General features: G+C 54.2%; 1 protein-coding gene across 1 annotated transcript; it reads left to right on the top strand.

Annotated features, from left to right (window-relative positions):
* The first annotated feature begins 1,526 nt into the window (after positions 1–1,526).
* MCM5 (minichromosome maintenance complex component 5) lies at positions 1,527–10,566 on the top strand. The gene is made up of 16 exons (XM_080575265.1): positions 1,527–1,774; positions 2,094–2,220; positions 2,332–2,460; positions 2,926–3,098; positions 4,881–5,036; positions 5,401–5,567; positions 6,200–6,371; positions 6,522–6,633; positions 7,375–7,518; positions 7,633–7,698; positions 8,409–8,585; positions 9,035–9,147; positions 9,286–9,414; positions 9,659–9,801; positions 9,941–10,068; positions 10,220–10,566. The coding sequence occupies exons 1-16, from the start codon at positions 1,608–1,610 to the stop codon at positions 10,319–10,321; spliced, it is 2,205 nt and encodes a 734-aa protein (XP_080431391.1). The 5' UTR covers positions 1,527–1,607; the 3' UTR covers positions 10,322–10,566.
* Positions 10,567–12,399: the final 1,833 nt, after the last annotated feature.

The raw sequence follows: 12,399 nt of genomic DNA, 5'->3' as shown, positions 1-12,399 counted from the left end.
GAAAGGAGGTGTCTTACCTTCCTCCCCGTTTTATGTCTTTTGAAGCTGCTGCCTCCACAGACGTGGCAACAGAGGAAAGTGGGAGTTATCAGAGCCAGCCTTTGTTCCCACTCAGTTCTAACAATAACCCGTCGTACAAGCTGGGGCAGGTTTCTTCATCTCCTACACGCTGGTCTCCATTTCTAGAAATGGAACGAAATTCTGTGGTTGTACAAAGTATCTTTAAGGGGCAGACACTGGATGTCAGAGCTGGCTGCTGTCCTATTAAGAGAAAAATGTGATGAGACCTTCAGCTGGTCCCAAAAAGGACAGGTCTCCCTTGCCTCGGCCAGCTGAGGGCTTCATTAACCAGGCTGCGTTTGTGAGAACTTCCCCATGAATCAGAAAGGCAAGCATGTTTTTACCACTCGGAAATCAAATGCATGCCAGGCTTTGACCGTACCTGACAGCTAAATGGGGAACAAGCATGCAACAGCATGCCCTCGCCTAGGTGAAGTCGCACCAACCCCAATCACTCTCAGAATTTGGCACACGAGGCGGTGCTGAAGGCAGTCCAGCTAGGTGGCACTGCTGGAGCAGCCTGTATTTGCAGCTCTCTTCTCCTCCTTTTTACTGTATGAGGTCTGGAGGCTTGGGTTGGTGGCCAGCCACCACCCTGCCTGCTTACAAGGGTCTTCAAATCCAGGAGTCACTGCAGGAGGGGCTGTTTTACAGAGCCAACATGGCCATAACCTCTCAGCTCAGTCCTTTCCTCTCTTCCTGCCTGAAAGCCTCTGTGATCAACCTGTCCCCATGGCACTGCCTGCTCCAGCGGTGACTTTAATCCCAAAGACAGGTAGCCGTGCTGAGCTGCTCTGACACCCAGCGCAGAGCCATGACCGAGGGCAGGTCCTGCTGCGGAGCACCAGCGGGACAGGCGCTGGTGCTGTCCTCACCCACCCCGTATCCTTCCAAAATCCCCATTACTACTTCTCCCTTTGGACCCGTTTGCTAACTCCTGGTAGGAAAATAAACGGGTAATTCTTAAAACAGGTAGCCAAATACTGAAAAGCAAGAACACACACAAAAGAACTACTGAAACACAGCCATTTATTGAAATTCATAGAGTTCCACCTATCCAGTGGCCCCAAGGTACCCCACATAGATCACCATGGTCCTGCCAGGCCTAAGGAAGCCTTTGGAGGCTGAAGCTTCGTCCCTCTTTATGACTAAACCTACTTCTCTGCTACCCACCACCGCCCTCCACGCCCCCCCGCCGCCATTAGGCGCCTCTCGCCCGAGATGGTTTCACCCGCCGTCCCGTCCCGTCCCCCCCCCCGCCGGGCCAATGGTCCCGCCCGTCCGCCATTTCGCCTTCCCCCCTCTCCTCTCCCCCAGCCTCTCGCGCCAAAACCTCGCCCGGCAACCGCGGCCAATCGCTTCCCGCCGAGGGCGGGGCGGGAGGGCGCTTTGGACCAATGGGCGGCGGCGCGCCTCGGGCGGGCCAATCGGAGGCCGGGGGCGGGTGCCCGCCAGCTGTCCGCGGCGCGCGCTTTCTGTTTTTTGCCGCGAAATAGCCAAGGCGCGGCGGTACCGCGGGGCGCGGGGTCCCGGGGCTGGTGGGCGCCATGTCGGGCTTCGACGAGCCCGGCATCTTCTACAGCGACAGCTTCGGCGGCGAGCCGGCGGCGGACGAGGGGCAGGTGCGGAAATCCCAGCTGCAGCGGCGCTTCAAGGAGTTCCTGCGGCAGTACCGCGTGGGCACGGACCGGACGGGCTTCACCTTCAAATACAGGTGCTGCCGGCACCCCTGGCGCTCCCCTATGATTATTATTTTCATATATATGTGCTTTTTATATGTATATGTGGCTTATTTTAATGAACCAGCGCTGTATCTCACAGTGCCGCTGCAAGTGCTGCTGTCCCTGCTCTACTGTCACACTTTAAAGCCTTTAGGGTGAAAGCTTTCCCCAAATCCCTGCAGGCATCCCTTAATTCTCTCACTATTTTCCCCCTCTTCCCTCCAAGCGGAAGCCTCCTCAGCAGAGCCCAGGGTCCCTGTGGGTTCCTGGTGCTTCCTGCCCCGCAAACTTTTCCTGCTTGCTGCCTTGCAGGGATGAGCTCAAGCGGCACTACAACCTGGGTCAGTACTGGGTGGAGGTGGAGATGGAGGACCTGGCCAGCTTCGATGAAGATCTCGCTGACTACCTGTACAAGCAGCCCGCTGAGCACCTGCAGCTGGTAAGGATGGAGGGACTGGGCGGCTTGGTGTGCTGACGTTGTCACGTCGTGAGAGCAACCCTGGTTACACGCCATGACACCCTCCTAATAGCTGAGCTGTTCCGTTTCTAGCTGGAAGAAGCAGCAAAAGAGGTTGCAGATGAGGTCACCCGTCCTCGTCCTTCGGGGGAGGAAACCCTCCAGGACATCCAGGTCATGCTGAGATCAGACGCCAACGCAGCCAGCATCCGCAGCCTGAAGGTGAGGTGGTTCGCTGCCGCCTGGAGCAGCGGGCAGCAGGTGGCAGGGCTCGCCCCGTGTGAGTGTGATTGCAGGGGAAGCCTTTGATGCTTAATTGCATAATTCAGTGTATGGGTTGTACGCTAATTTACAAGCCAAGGATACTTCTGCAGCTTAAATCTGGCTGCAAAGAACTGTTATTCCTAGTCTTGTTATGGGGACATCATTGCTGTCAGTGATGTTCCGCATATAGCAAGTGTCCTTTCCTCTCTTGCTTTAAAATAAGCATAATTTAAGTCATGCAACCACACCATGCTACTATACAGCAAGATACACTGTCAAGAAACACAGGCTATTTCCTTCTGGTACTATAGTCCTGTAAATGTGGGGAGTGTATCCAAGAAAAAAAAGTTTCCTTGACATCTTGAGTTCCTTATCCATTTTCCAAGTGTTTTTCTCACTTCCCCTTCACCTTTTCCCTTTCAGTCCGACCAGATGTCCCACCTTGTGAAGATCCCCGGGATCGTAATTTCGGCAACCCCCGTGCGAGCCAAAGCCACCAAAATAGCCATCCAGTGCCGCAGCTGCCGGAACACCATCAACAACATCGCCGTGCGCCCGGGCCTCGAGGGGTATTCTCTCCCTAGGAAATGCAACACGTAAGGAATGGCCTGGGGCTGTGTGTGGCAGGGTGGTGGGGGAAAGGACCCCAGGAGGTATTCAGTGCAACCTCTTGCTCAAAGCAGGGCCACCTGTGAGACCAGACTGGTTTCTCAAGGCTTGCTGTCCCAGCACAACCGGGTTCCAAGCACAACTTCTGAACAGATCATATTCGAATAAAATTACCCAGTGGTTCTCTGAAGAAAAAAAAAAAAAAAAACAGAGGTTCCCTCAGTAGGTTGTTCCAAAGCATCCTGTGAGGGCTTCCGCATACAGTAACGTGGAGGTGCCTCTGCACTCTCGCATGTATGTAAATCTCACTTCAGCATGCTTTTTAAGCTGCATCTCTTCCTCCAGTTCCTTTTGCACAGGGTTTTGTTCCTGTCTTGCAGAAAACAAGATCTTTCCTTTATATACTTGCATTTCCAGTGCTTCCAGCATCCCTGTTGCTACAGACACAGAAGCCTGTTTTCTGCTTTCCTTCTTGACCTCTCCCTCGCCCTTTTCACTTTCACACTTTGATCTCTTCCATTAACAAACAAAATGAACAAAAAGCCCTTCTGCCTGTCAGGCTCTTGTGCTGGCTTCTGCTTATCACAGGCTTAGTGAAGCAGTTTTGGTGGCTGTCGGGAGGTCCCCCTTCCAGATTTCATAGTGGCTTTGTCTTTGCTCTCCACTGAGTCTGGCTGTGCTAAAATCTCCTGTGATGGGGATTGTTTGTTATCACTCCCTAAGCCATCTGCTGCCTAACTTTGCTTTCCCCTATTGCCCTTTGTACCTAAGGGTTTGTTCCTGCCTCTAGTTGCCCCATAATACTGCTTTAAGCTCCTGTCCTGGCTTCCTTAGTAAGTTTTTATCTTACTCAAACTCCTTGCTTCCACGTTCCCCCTCCCTGGTGGGCTTTTCATCAAATTCTGTAAGGATGCTTTGCCACTAACTTCCAAATCCTGCTTTACAGCTTTTGATGCCTGCGTGAACCATGAGCATTAGGCTGCTGCTGTGCTGCAGCTCTCACGCTAGCTGAGCCTGATGGATTGTGCCTTTGAACTCGTGCCTGCCAGTATTTATTTCCTTTGCCTTATCTCTGATGCAGCCTGAGCGGTCTTTGGGATAGGCATCACTCCTGGCTCCCGATCCTTGGCTGCACAAGTGGGTCAGCACAGCTCTGGTGCGGCAGGGCTGACACTCATCAGGCCTTTTCTCCCTTGTGCCATCCCCCCAAAAAGCCCTGCTGCTGCTTGCATGGAGCCGGGCGCTGACAGCAGCATACAGAGGAGCCAGCAGGATGCAGAGGTGCTCCTCGTCCCCGAGAGCTTATAGCCTCACAAGGCAGCTACGCCGAGCCGGCGTCTCCAGAGACTCGGAGGTTGATGGCAGCCTTGTCACGCTGCTAATTGCTTTCTCACCACGAACCACTTAACGTTTGCCTCGTGTGTGAGGTTATAAAGAAATATGTCCTGTCAAGTCATTGAGTCTATGCTGTTATCTTCTGCGTAATTAGTGAATTAGCTCCCTCCTTGCTTGTAGCTAGCAGGGGAGAGGGAGGTGGCTGGGAGAGTATGCAGGGGAAGCATCGCCGTGTCTTTGGCTTGTTCCGATACTCTGACCTCAGTACCTGCTTTTGGCAACTGCTGGAGGTGAAACAGAGGGTTTGGTGAGCCTTTGCTCTGGTGGCAGTGTCTTTCTGACCTGGGAGAGGTGGGCTGCTCTCGGCTGTGACCGCAGTCCCTTCTACAAGTGCCAGCCCCCAGCTGACTTTCCCGATTGATCTCTCCACACAGAGAACAGGCCGGCCGCCCGAAGTGCCCACTGGACCCCTATTTCATCATGCCAGATAAGTGCAAGTGCGTGGACTTCCAGGTCCTGAAGCTGCAGGAGTCCCCCGACGCCGTGCCGCACGGGGAGATGCCCCGGCACCTGCAGCTGTACTGCGACAGGTAACAGCAGGGTCTGCAGGCGGGCTGTGGCCGTGCTGACAGTGATCTCAGGGTGATTTTGGTGGCATTGATCTCTGCTTGTTTGCTTCCTCCCGTGGCTGGTGTTTCTCAGCCAGGCTGGATCACGTGTGATGTGACCCCAGCCTCAGATGGGAGCCTCACCAAGAAGGGTCAAGAGCTGTAGACTGGCTTGTCCTTCCCTTGGCATTTCTCAGTTTAGCCCTGACTTCTCTTTTGGCAGCCCACACTGCTGAGAGCTGGGCCTCCAGATTCTTCTGGGTTTGGAAAGAGAGGGGCTAATGGTTGTTGGTGGGACCATCCTTTTCCTCACCACCTTCCTTTGCTTTCACCTTTCTCTTCTTAGGTACCTGTGTGACAAAGTTGTCCCAGGCAACAGAGTCACTATCATGGGCATTTACTCCATCAAGAAGTCTGCCCAGAGCAAGAACAAGAGTCGGGACAACGTCGGTGTGGGCATCCGAAGCGCTTACATCCGTGTGGTGGGCATCCAGGTGGACATGGAGGGCTCAGGTGAGGGCTGCTTTTGGCACCTGCCTCGTCTTTGGGGATAGCCTGGTGTTGGGAGAACCCCCTTCCTGAACGGGGCAGTCCCTCAGCGAGGTGTGTACGAAATCACAGCCTGGGTTCTTCTCTTTTGCTTATATAGTGAAAGGTTCAGTCCTGTCTAGGAGGTCTGGCTTCCCTTGGGTGCTGTAAACTCAAGTGTCCTGTGTGACTTTGTTTCAGAGATATTAAATGAGGAGGCTTCAGCCTGAGTCCTCCAGGGTATTTAAGTACTTTCATCTTATTGATCTCAGTGGGAATTCACTAAGCCATCCCTGAGGATCTGGGCTGAAGTCAATGGTTAAAATTGAGCTATGCATTTAAAACGTGCTCCTGACGTAATTTCTCCCTCTTGTTCCTCCTAACTGCTTTGCCCAAGATCCTTGCTTTTCTTCTTTCCTTCTCCTTCCTTCACCCAGCCTGGAAGCACAAAGCATGCTTTGTTGGGATAGCAAATGCTTGCTCTTTCCACCCTTCAGACCTGGTGGCATTTGGCATGATGCAAGAAGGGCTTTTGGTGGCAGTGGGTTTGAGGGATACAGTGTCTCTTTCTTTACAACATCCATTTGTTCACTGTCATTCTGTCCTTTCCCACATAGGACACAGTTTTGCTGGCTCGGTGACCCCTCAGGAAGAGGAGGAACTTCGTTGCCTCGCTGCCATGCCCAACATCTACGAGACGATAGCCAAGAGCATCGCGCCCTCCATCTACGGCAGCGCTGACATCAAGAAGGCCATTGCTTGCCTCTTGTTTGGAGGCTCTCGCAAGAGGTGGGGAGAAAAAAGTCATTCAGGGCACAGAGCCCTTGCTCAGTCTTCAGGCAGTGCTATCAGCATCTCGCAACTTGTCACAATGTGTTTTTACTGAAATAAAGGCTCACCATGTCTCCACCATCTCTTCCCTGCACCCTGCTGCTCTAGGCTCCCGGATGGGCTGACCCGCCGAGGAGACATCAACTTGCTGATGCTGGGTGACCCTGGTACGGCCAAATCCCAGCTGCTGAAGTTTGTAGAGAAGTGTTCACCCATTGGGGTAGGTGATTTGAGGTCTCTGCTCATGGTGTAGCTCACTTCTTCCTTCTCCTCCCCACGTAGCACTGAAGACCATGGTCCCAGCAGATACCTGTCGATGCGTCTCCAGCTAGAGTAGCTGGTGGAGGTGTGAACTGCAGCCTCTGGTGCTGGCAGAAGGTGGGGTACAGGACAGGAGATGAGGGAGGGAAGGGGAAACAAGTAATGCCTTTCATTACGATGTGAGCCGGGCTCTTTGCAGACGTCCAAAGATGTGACCGATGCTGCTGTTTGTTTTTGAGCCTTGATCAGCAGAGAGGCTGGCTGGCCAGGACAAATGACGCTGCCTGCCTCTCGGGCACGGAGCTCCAGCCTGAGCCCAGGCATGAAATTATATTTTCAGCTGTGTTTTCTTGTAACCTCCATTAAAGTCAGCCTCCGACTGCGTTGTTTCCTCGGGGGGGAAAACAAAGCTAATGCAGCAGCCCACCAAACAATGAATCGCTCTGTGCTTAATACCTGTATTTGTGTGTCTACAAGCCCTCGAGTGCATCACAACTGCTTAGTCCGAGGCTTGGGACTGCACAGTAATCTTGTTCTGCGTGCTTTTGGCATGTGCTGAGGGGTTTTCCCCCAGGGCTTTGCCCTTCCTCCAGCAGCTCTGGCCATGGTGCGGGGCTGTCTCGCTCCCCAGCTGCGGTCATGGGCTCCCAGGTGCTGTGGTGGCTGATGTGCTGTCCCCTTCCTCGTCCCACACACCCAGGTGTACACCTCAGGGAAAGGCAGCAGCGCTGCTGGTCTGACGGCCTCGGTCATCCGCGACCCGTCCTCGAGGAGCTTCTTCATGGAGGGAGGAGCCATGGTGCTGGCGGACGGCGGAGTGGTGTGCATCGATGAGTTTGACAAGGTAACGGGGGGGTGTGTGGGGCCCAGCGCTCAGTTGAAGTTCACCAGAGGTAACTGACTGTGGCTCTTATTTTTATTTTCTCCCCCTGCCTCATTTTCCACCTTGTGTGAGAAGATGCGGGAGGATGACCGCGTGGCCATCCACGAAGCCATGGAGCAGCAGACCATCTCCATTGCCAAGGTGAGAAGCCTTCTACGGAAATTGCCTGGCATCCTGGTGCCAGATCCTCTCTTAAATCGGGTTTCAGTTCATTTCCACTGTCCAACTTGTTTTCTTACAGCATCCCTCCTTCCTCTTCCCTCCGGCTCACCCCTGAGCTGTTCAGTCCCTTGTAAGAGAACAGCCACCACAACTTGTTCTTGCTGGTCACGCTTGCTTACCACAAAGAGATGTTCAACTGCTGGATCTCCAGCCATCTCATCCATCAGATATTCCCTTTGTGAGACCCTTTTATATCTCAGGCACACTCCTACAGCTCTTCTTTCCATCATCACTTCTCCAAGTCTTGTGGCAGCAACGACCTGGGCACTTCCCCTCAGTGCCCAAGGGCACTCAACCTCAGTTTCTGGCTCCACTTGCAAACTTGAGGGTAGTCTTGTATGTCTTTACCCTTGACGTGAGGTTTTAAATGAAGTGACTCGGTGCTTGGGTCTCAGCAGAAGCCAGTCTTCCTCCTGATGTGGGTCCAGCCCCGTGCAGCTCCTGCGATTACCCTCTTCAATGTGGAACCATTGCAGAGCAATTGGGCCCTGCTTAAAAGGGCTTTATTTAAATGCTTGAGGATGAGTCCTTGCGAACTGCTTCAGAGCTCCTCCTATGAGTTAATAGCCTTCTAGTCCTGCTGTTTTGTGGATGTGACCTTGACCCTGTCCATTTCTCTTTCCCTGCAGGCAGGCATCACAACTACACTGAACTCCCGCTGCTCGGTGCTTGCAGCTGCCAACTCCGTCTTTGGGCGTTGGGATGAGACCAAAGGCGAGGAGAACATTGACTTCATGCCTACCATCCTGTCCCGATTTGACATGATCTTCATTGTCAAGGATGAGCACAACGAGGAGCGAGACGTGGTGGGTTGGGGAGTGCTGGCTCTTGTGGTGCCATCAGTGTAATGGGATCAGCAGCAGGGCAAATAACTGGGAACTTACACAGCTGTAGTGTGGGGGCTGAGAACCTGGGGAAGAAGCAAAGCAAGGTCTCTGCCTTGTCCGATGCCAGCAAGGCAAGCCTTCAGCCTGCCTTGTGTCTCTCTGCCACCAGAACTGGGCACAGTTTGCTGGGTTGGGTCATGGGGATGCTTTATTCAGTGCCAGCAAAGCTTGGTCCCCCTTGGTCCTCTGAAGCACTGTTACCTCCACCTCATGGGGACAGAGCTTCTGAGCTGCTGTGCTCACAGGGCTGCTGCCCTGGCCCTGTGACGAGCCAAGCCAAGCTGCCACCCTGTTTTTTGGGAGGGTGGCGTGCCGTGGTCAGGTCAGAAGAAGGTTTTCTGCTGTCTGACTACCCCCTGCTCTCCTAGACACTGGCCAAGCACGTGATGTCCTTACACGTCAGCGCCTTGACGCAGACCCAGGCCGTGGAGGGCGAAATCGAACTGAACAAGCTGAAGAAGCTCATCTCCTTCTGCCGCACGTGAGTGACTGGGTCACACCGTGCTGCTCGAGCCCTGCCTCGCAGCGGGGCAGCCGAGCTCCTGGCTCTGGGCACACGAGGGACACCCTGCGCGGGGCACCTTCCCAGCAGTGCCACGTCCCCTGTCCCTTCCTGCAGGAAATGTGGCCCCCGGCTGTCGGCGGCAGCGGCGGAGAAGCTGAAGAACCGCTACATCCTGATGCGGAGCGGCAGCCGCCAGCACGAGCAGGAGAGCGACCGCCGCTCCAGCATCCCCATCACCGTCCGGTGAGCGCCCCGGGGCCCGGCTCTACCCGGGGAGGGGAGAGCTGCCATCACCCACCCAAACCCTTGGGGTTGGGATCGAGTCACCGTCACCTAGGATAACGCTGGGGGGTGTTAGCGGGGTGCTCGGGAGAGCCCCCTGTGAATGGGGCAGCACTGGAGGTGCTTTGAGTGGGGTGGGTGGTGGTGGGAAGAAGACCCCCTGTAGCCCCGGTAGAAAGCAAGGAACATCCCCGTCCTCTTGCAGGCAGCTGGAGGCCATCGTGCGCATTGCGGAGTCCCTCAGCAAGATGAAGCTGCAGCCCTTTGCCACCGAGGCAGATGTTGAGGAGGCCTTGAGGCTCTTCCAGGTGTCCACGCTTGATGCAGCCATGTCGGGCAGCCTGTCAGGTGAGGATGGGTGGTGATGCCTTTATTTACAGTTTCCCTAAAGCTCTCTGAGACGTGCATGTGGGGTGGGAGACGGGCGCTCTGACTTGGAGAATGATGTCTGGGTGGCACAGAGAGCTCACGCAACCTCTCCCCCCAGGGGCGGAAGGCTTCACGACGCAGGAGGACCAAGAGATGCTGTCCCGCATTGAAAAGCAGCTCAAGCGCCGCTTTGCCATCGGCTCGCAGGTGTCGGAGCACAGCATCGTCCAGGACTTCATGCGGCAGGTGGGACAGGGCTGGGCCGTGAAACCAGGCTCCCCAGGCTGCTGCCCTGGGGAAGGCCGCAGCCCCGCATTAGCGATTGTGACAGCTTCCTGCTGGGCTGCGGTGAGCTTTTCCCTGCCAGTTTCTCTCACCCTGCTCTCTCCCTCTCCAGAAATACCCTGAGCACGCCATCTACAAGGTGCTGCAGCTGATGATGCGGCGGGGGGAGATCCAGCACCGCATGCAGCGCAAGGTCCTCTACCGCATCAAGTGACCTGACCCGAAGTCCCGCACGCAGGAGGGAAGAGACAGGGGTGGCTGCCTGTCAAGAGCCCTGTGGGGTTGGTGCTGGCGCCTGGAAGAAGCTTTTCCTTGGGGAGCCAAACAGCCTGGGGCCCCTTTAACCGTGGTTTGGGGCAGCCAGGCTTCCCCTTGGATGCCTCACTGTTGTGTCACTTCAGTGTTTCTTTAATCTCCGAAAGCTTTTAGCTTGTATTAAAATAAAAGCTGGTATTGGTACCCTCGCTTCACTGCCTGGAGGGAGAGAGGAAATAAATGTATCCTCAGCCCTTTGTGGGAGGTGTGGAATAGGGGGGTGGGTGGTTTATGAGCTGTTCTTTTGTGCTTCGAAGCTGCACTTTGCTCATCCCTCCTTACTGTCTAAGTGTTTCAGGAGGCAAAATGCATTACTCTGCACTGGGGACTTTCGCACAGCCCTTGAGCCTGCAGAGAAAAAAAAAAAAACGACACAAATAAAACAAAAATCCAACCCCAGGAGCGCACAACACAGGCTGCCTTAGTGGAATAAATGTTCAGAACCAGCAGAGGGAACTCGAGCCTTGAGGATGCTGGGCTGCACCCTTCAGGGGCTTGACAGCAGCCTTGTGCTCTCGTGTGTGTGCTGGGAGAGGCACATTGTGTGCTCGGGATGGGGCCAGAGCTGGCTGGGGAGCCAGGTGTCCCTTCCGAGGCTGTAGTGGCCTTTGTGGGGCTGGCTGTGCCCTGGAGCAACAGTCTGCTGCTGCTCTCTGTCCTCTGTTTTTTCAGATGGGTCTGACTCTTGCAGGGGATGGGATGGGATGGGATGGGAGAGGAGAGTGTCCCAAAGGCTCCATGCAGTGATGGGCCTAGGGAAAGCTTATCCAGGCTGTCCCAATTCCTTGCTGTAGGGCCAAGGGGGGCACAATGCTCCCAGCCACCTATGTTTTACCTTGCTTTTGAATCCAAGCACAGCTCACGTGGAAGAAATCCTGAGCTTCAATCCCTCATGGAGGAGGGAGCTGGAAGTGGGAATAACGGCTGCATCCTCCCCTGGAGCCCAACGTTCCCCAAACTGCCACTGTCCAGTTGAAAGCGTTCTGCCTCCCTCACAAGCTCCCATGCCCTTTTTAAGCAATGTCTCCCCTCAAATAGCCAACGCAGCCCCAAAACAACGTAGTGTCATGGTTATTTTCCAGCTGTGTGCTCTATGTAGCCCATGCAGCACCGTAGCAGGTGTGTCCTACACATCCTGCAGCCCCTGCCACCCCTCCCCAGTACCACCACCACTTCGTTGGTGTTGGCAGGTGCGGAGGTTGATTATATATAAATCTTTTTTTTGGGTTTTTTTTTTTGTTGTTTTCAGACATGATATGGAGCAGGAGAGTATTTCTGTGACGGGGATCAGAATGATTGATCTCTTCGTGCTACGAAATGTGTTGATTATATGGTACGAGGTTATGTAAGTGTACATACAGCTCGAAACAACACTATTTAGCAATTAATGTATGCAGCTCCATCACAAGAAGTGGAGCTGGGCTACGCACAACTTTGGCATTATCTTCAAACTCAGGATTGCTGATTAGTAAAGGCTTGTTTTGAATTCACGCTGCAGATGGAAATTTTGGGGGTGGGGGGGAGGAATACCAGTTCTCATTTAGGTAGAGTGGTAATTCTTGGGAGTATCTACCTTGATAAGGGACCGGTGGTCCCCCTGGTGAAGAAGACCAGACCTTTCCTCAACTGTTAGCTACTTGATAAAGGACTAGTCATGCTCCTGGTGAAAGTGATTCTTCTTGGTCATCCCTGATGTTCTGGTGCACCGAGACTTGGGACAAAGTCATTGGGTGTCCTTGGATGACCAAAATCCCTGTCCTCTACTCCAAGGCCAACAGAGCGAGTAAAACCAGACAAACTTAGCCACCTCATGTCTCAGCAGTGCAGCGTTCCTTCACCTAGCCTACTGAGCTGACTTTGTCCCCTCTGTCCCCCTCTTTGGGCCAGAGGAGCTGTGCCCTAGCAGCATGTTTCCTCTCTGCTGACTATGAGAGGAGGCCGGGGCAACCAGCTCGGGTGGGTGTTTCTGCATCACAG

Source organism: Anser brachyrhynchus (genome assembly GCF_964034855.1).
Source record: "Anser brachyrhynchus genome assembly, chromosome: 1".
NCBI classification, from domain to species: Eukaryota; Metazoa; Chordata; class Aves; order Anseriformes; family Anatidae; genus Anser; species Anser brachyrhynchus.
This window is presented reverse-complemented; position numbering and strand designations above follow the sequence as displayed.

Coding starts and splice junctions, on each gene's coding strand:
- MCM5 (XM_080575265.1), top strand. CDS start 1,608: ATGTCGGGCTTCGACGAGCCCGGCATCTTCTACAGCGACAGCTTCGGC. Junction 2,461..2,925: donor CCAGCATCCGCAGCCTGAAG/GTGAGGTGGTTC, acceptor TTTCCCTTTCAG/TCCGACCAGATGTCCCACCT. Junction 5,568..6,199: donor GGTGGACATGGAGGGCTCAG/GTGAGGGCTGCT, acceptor TTTCCCACATAG/GACACAGTTTTGCTGGCTCG.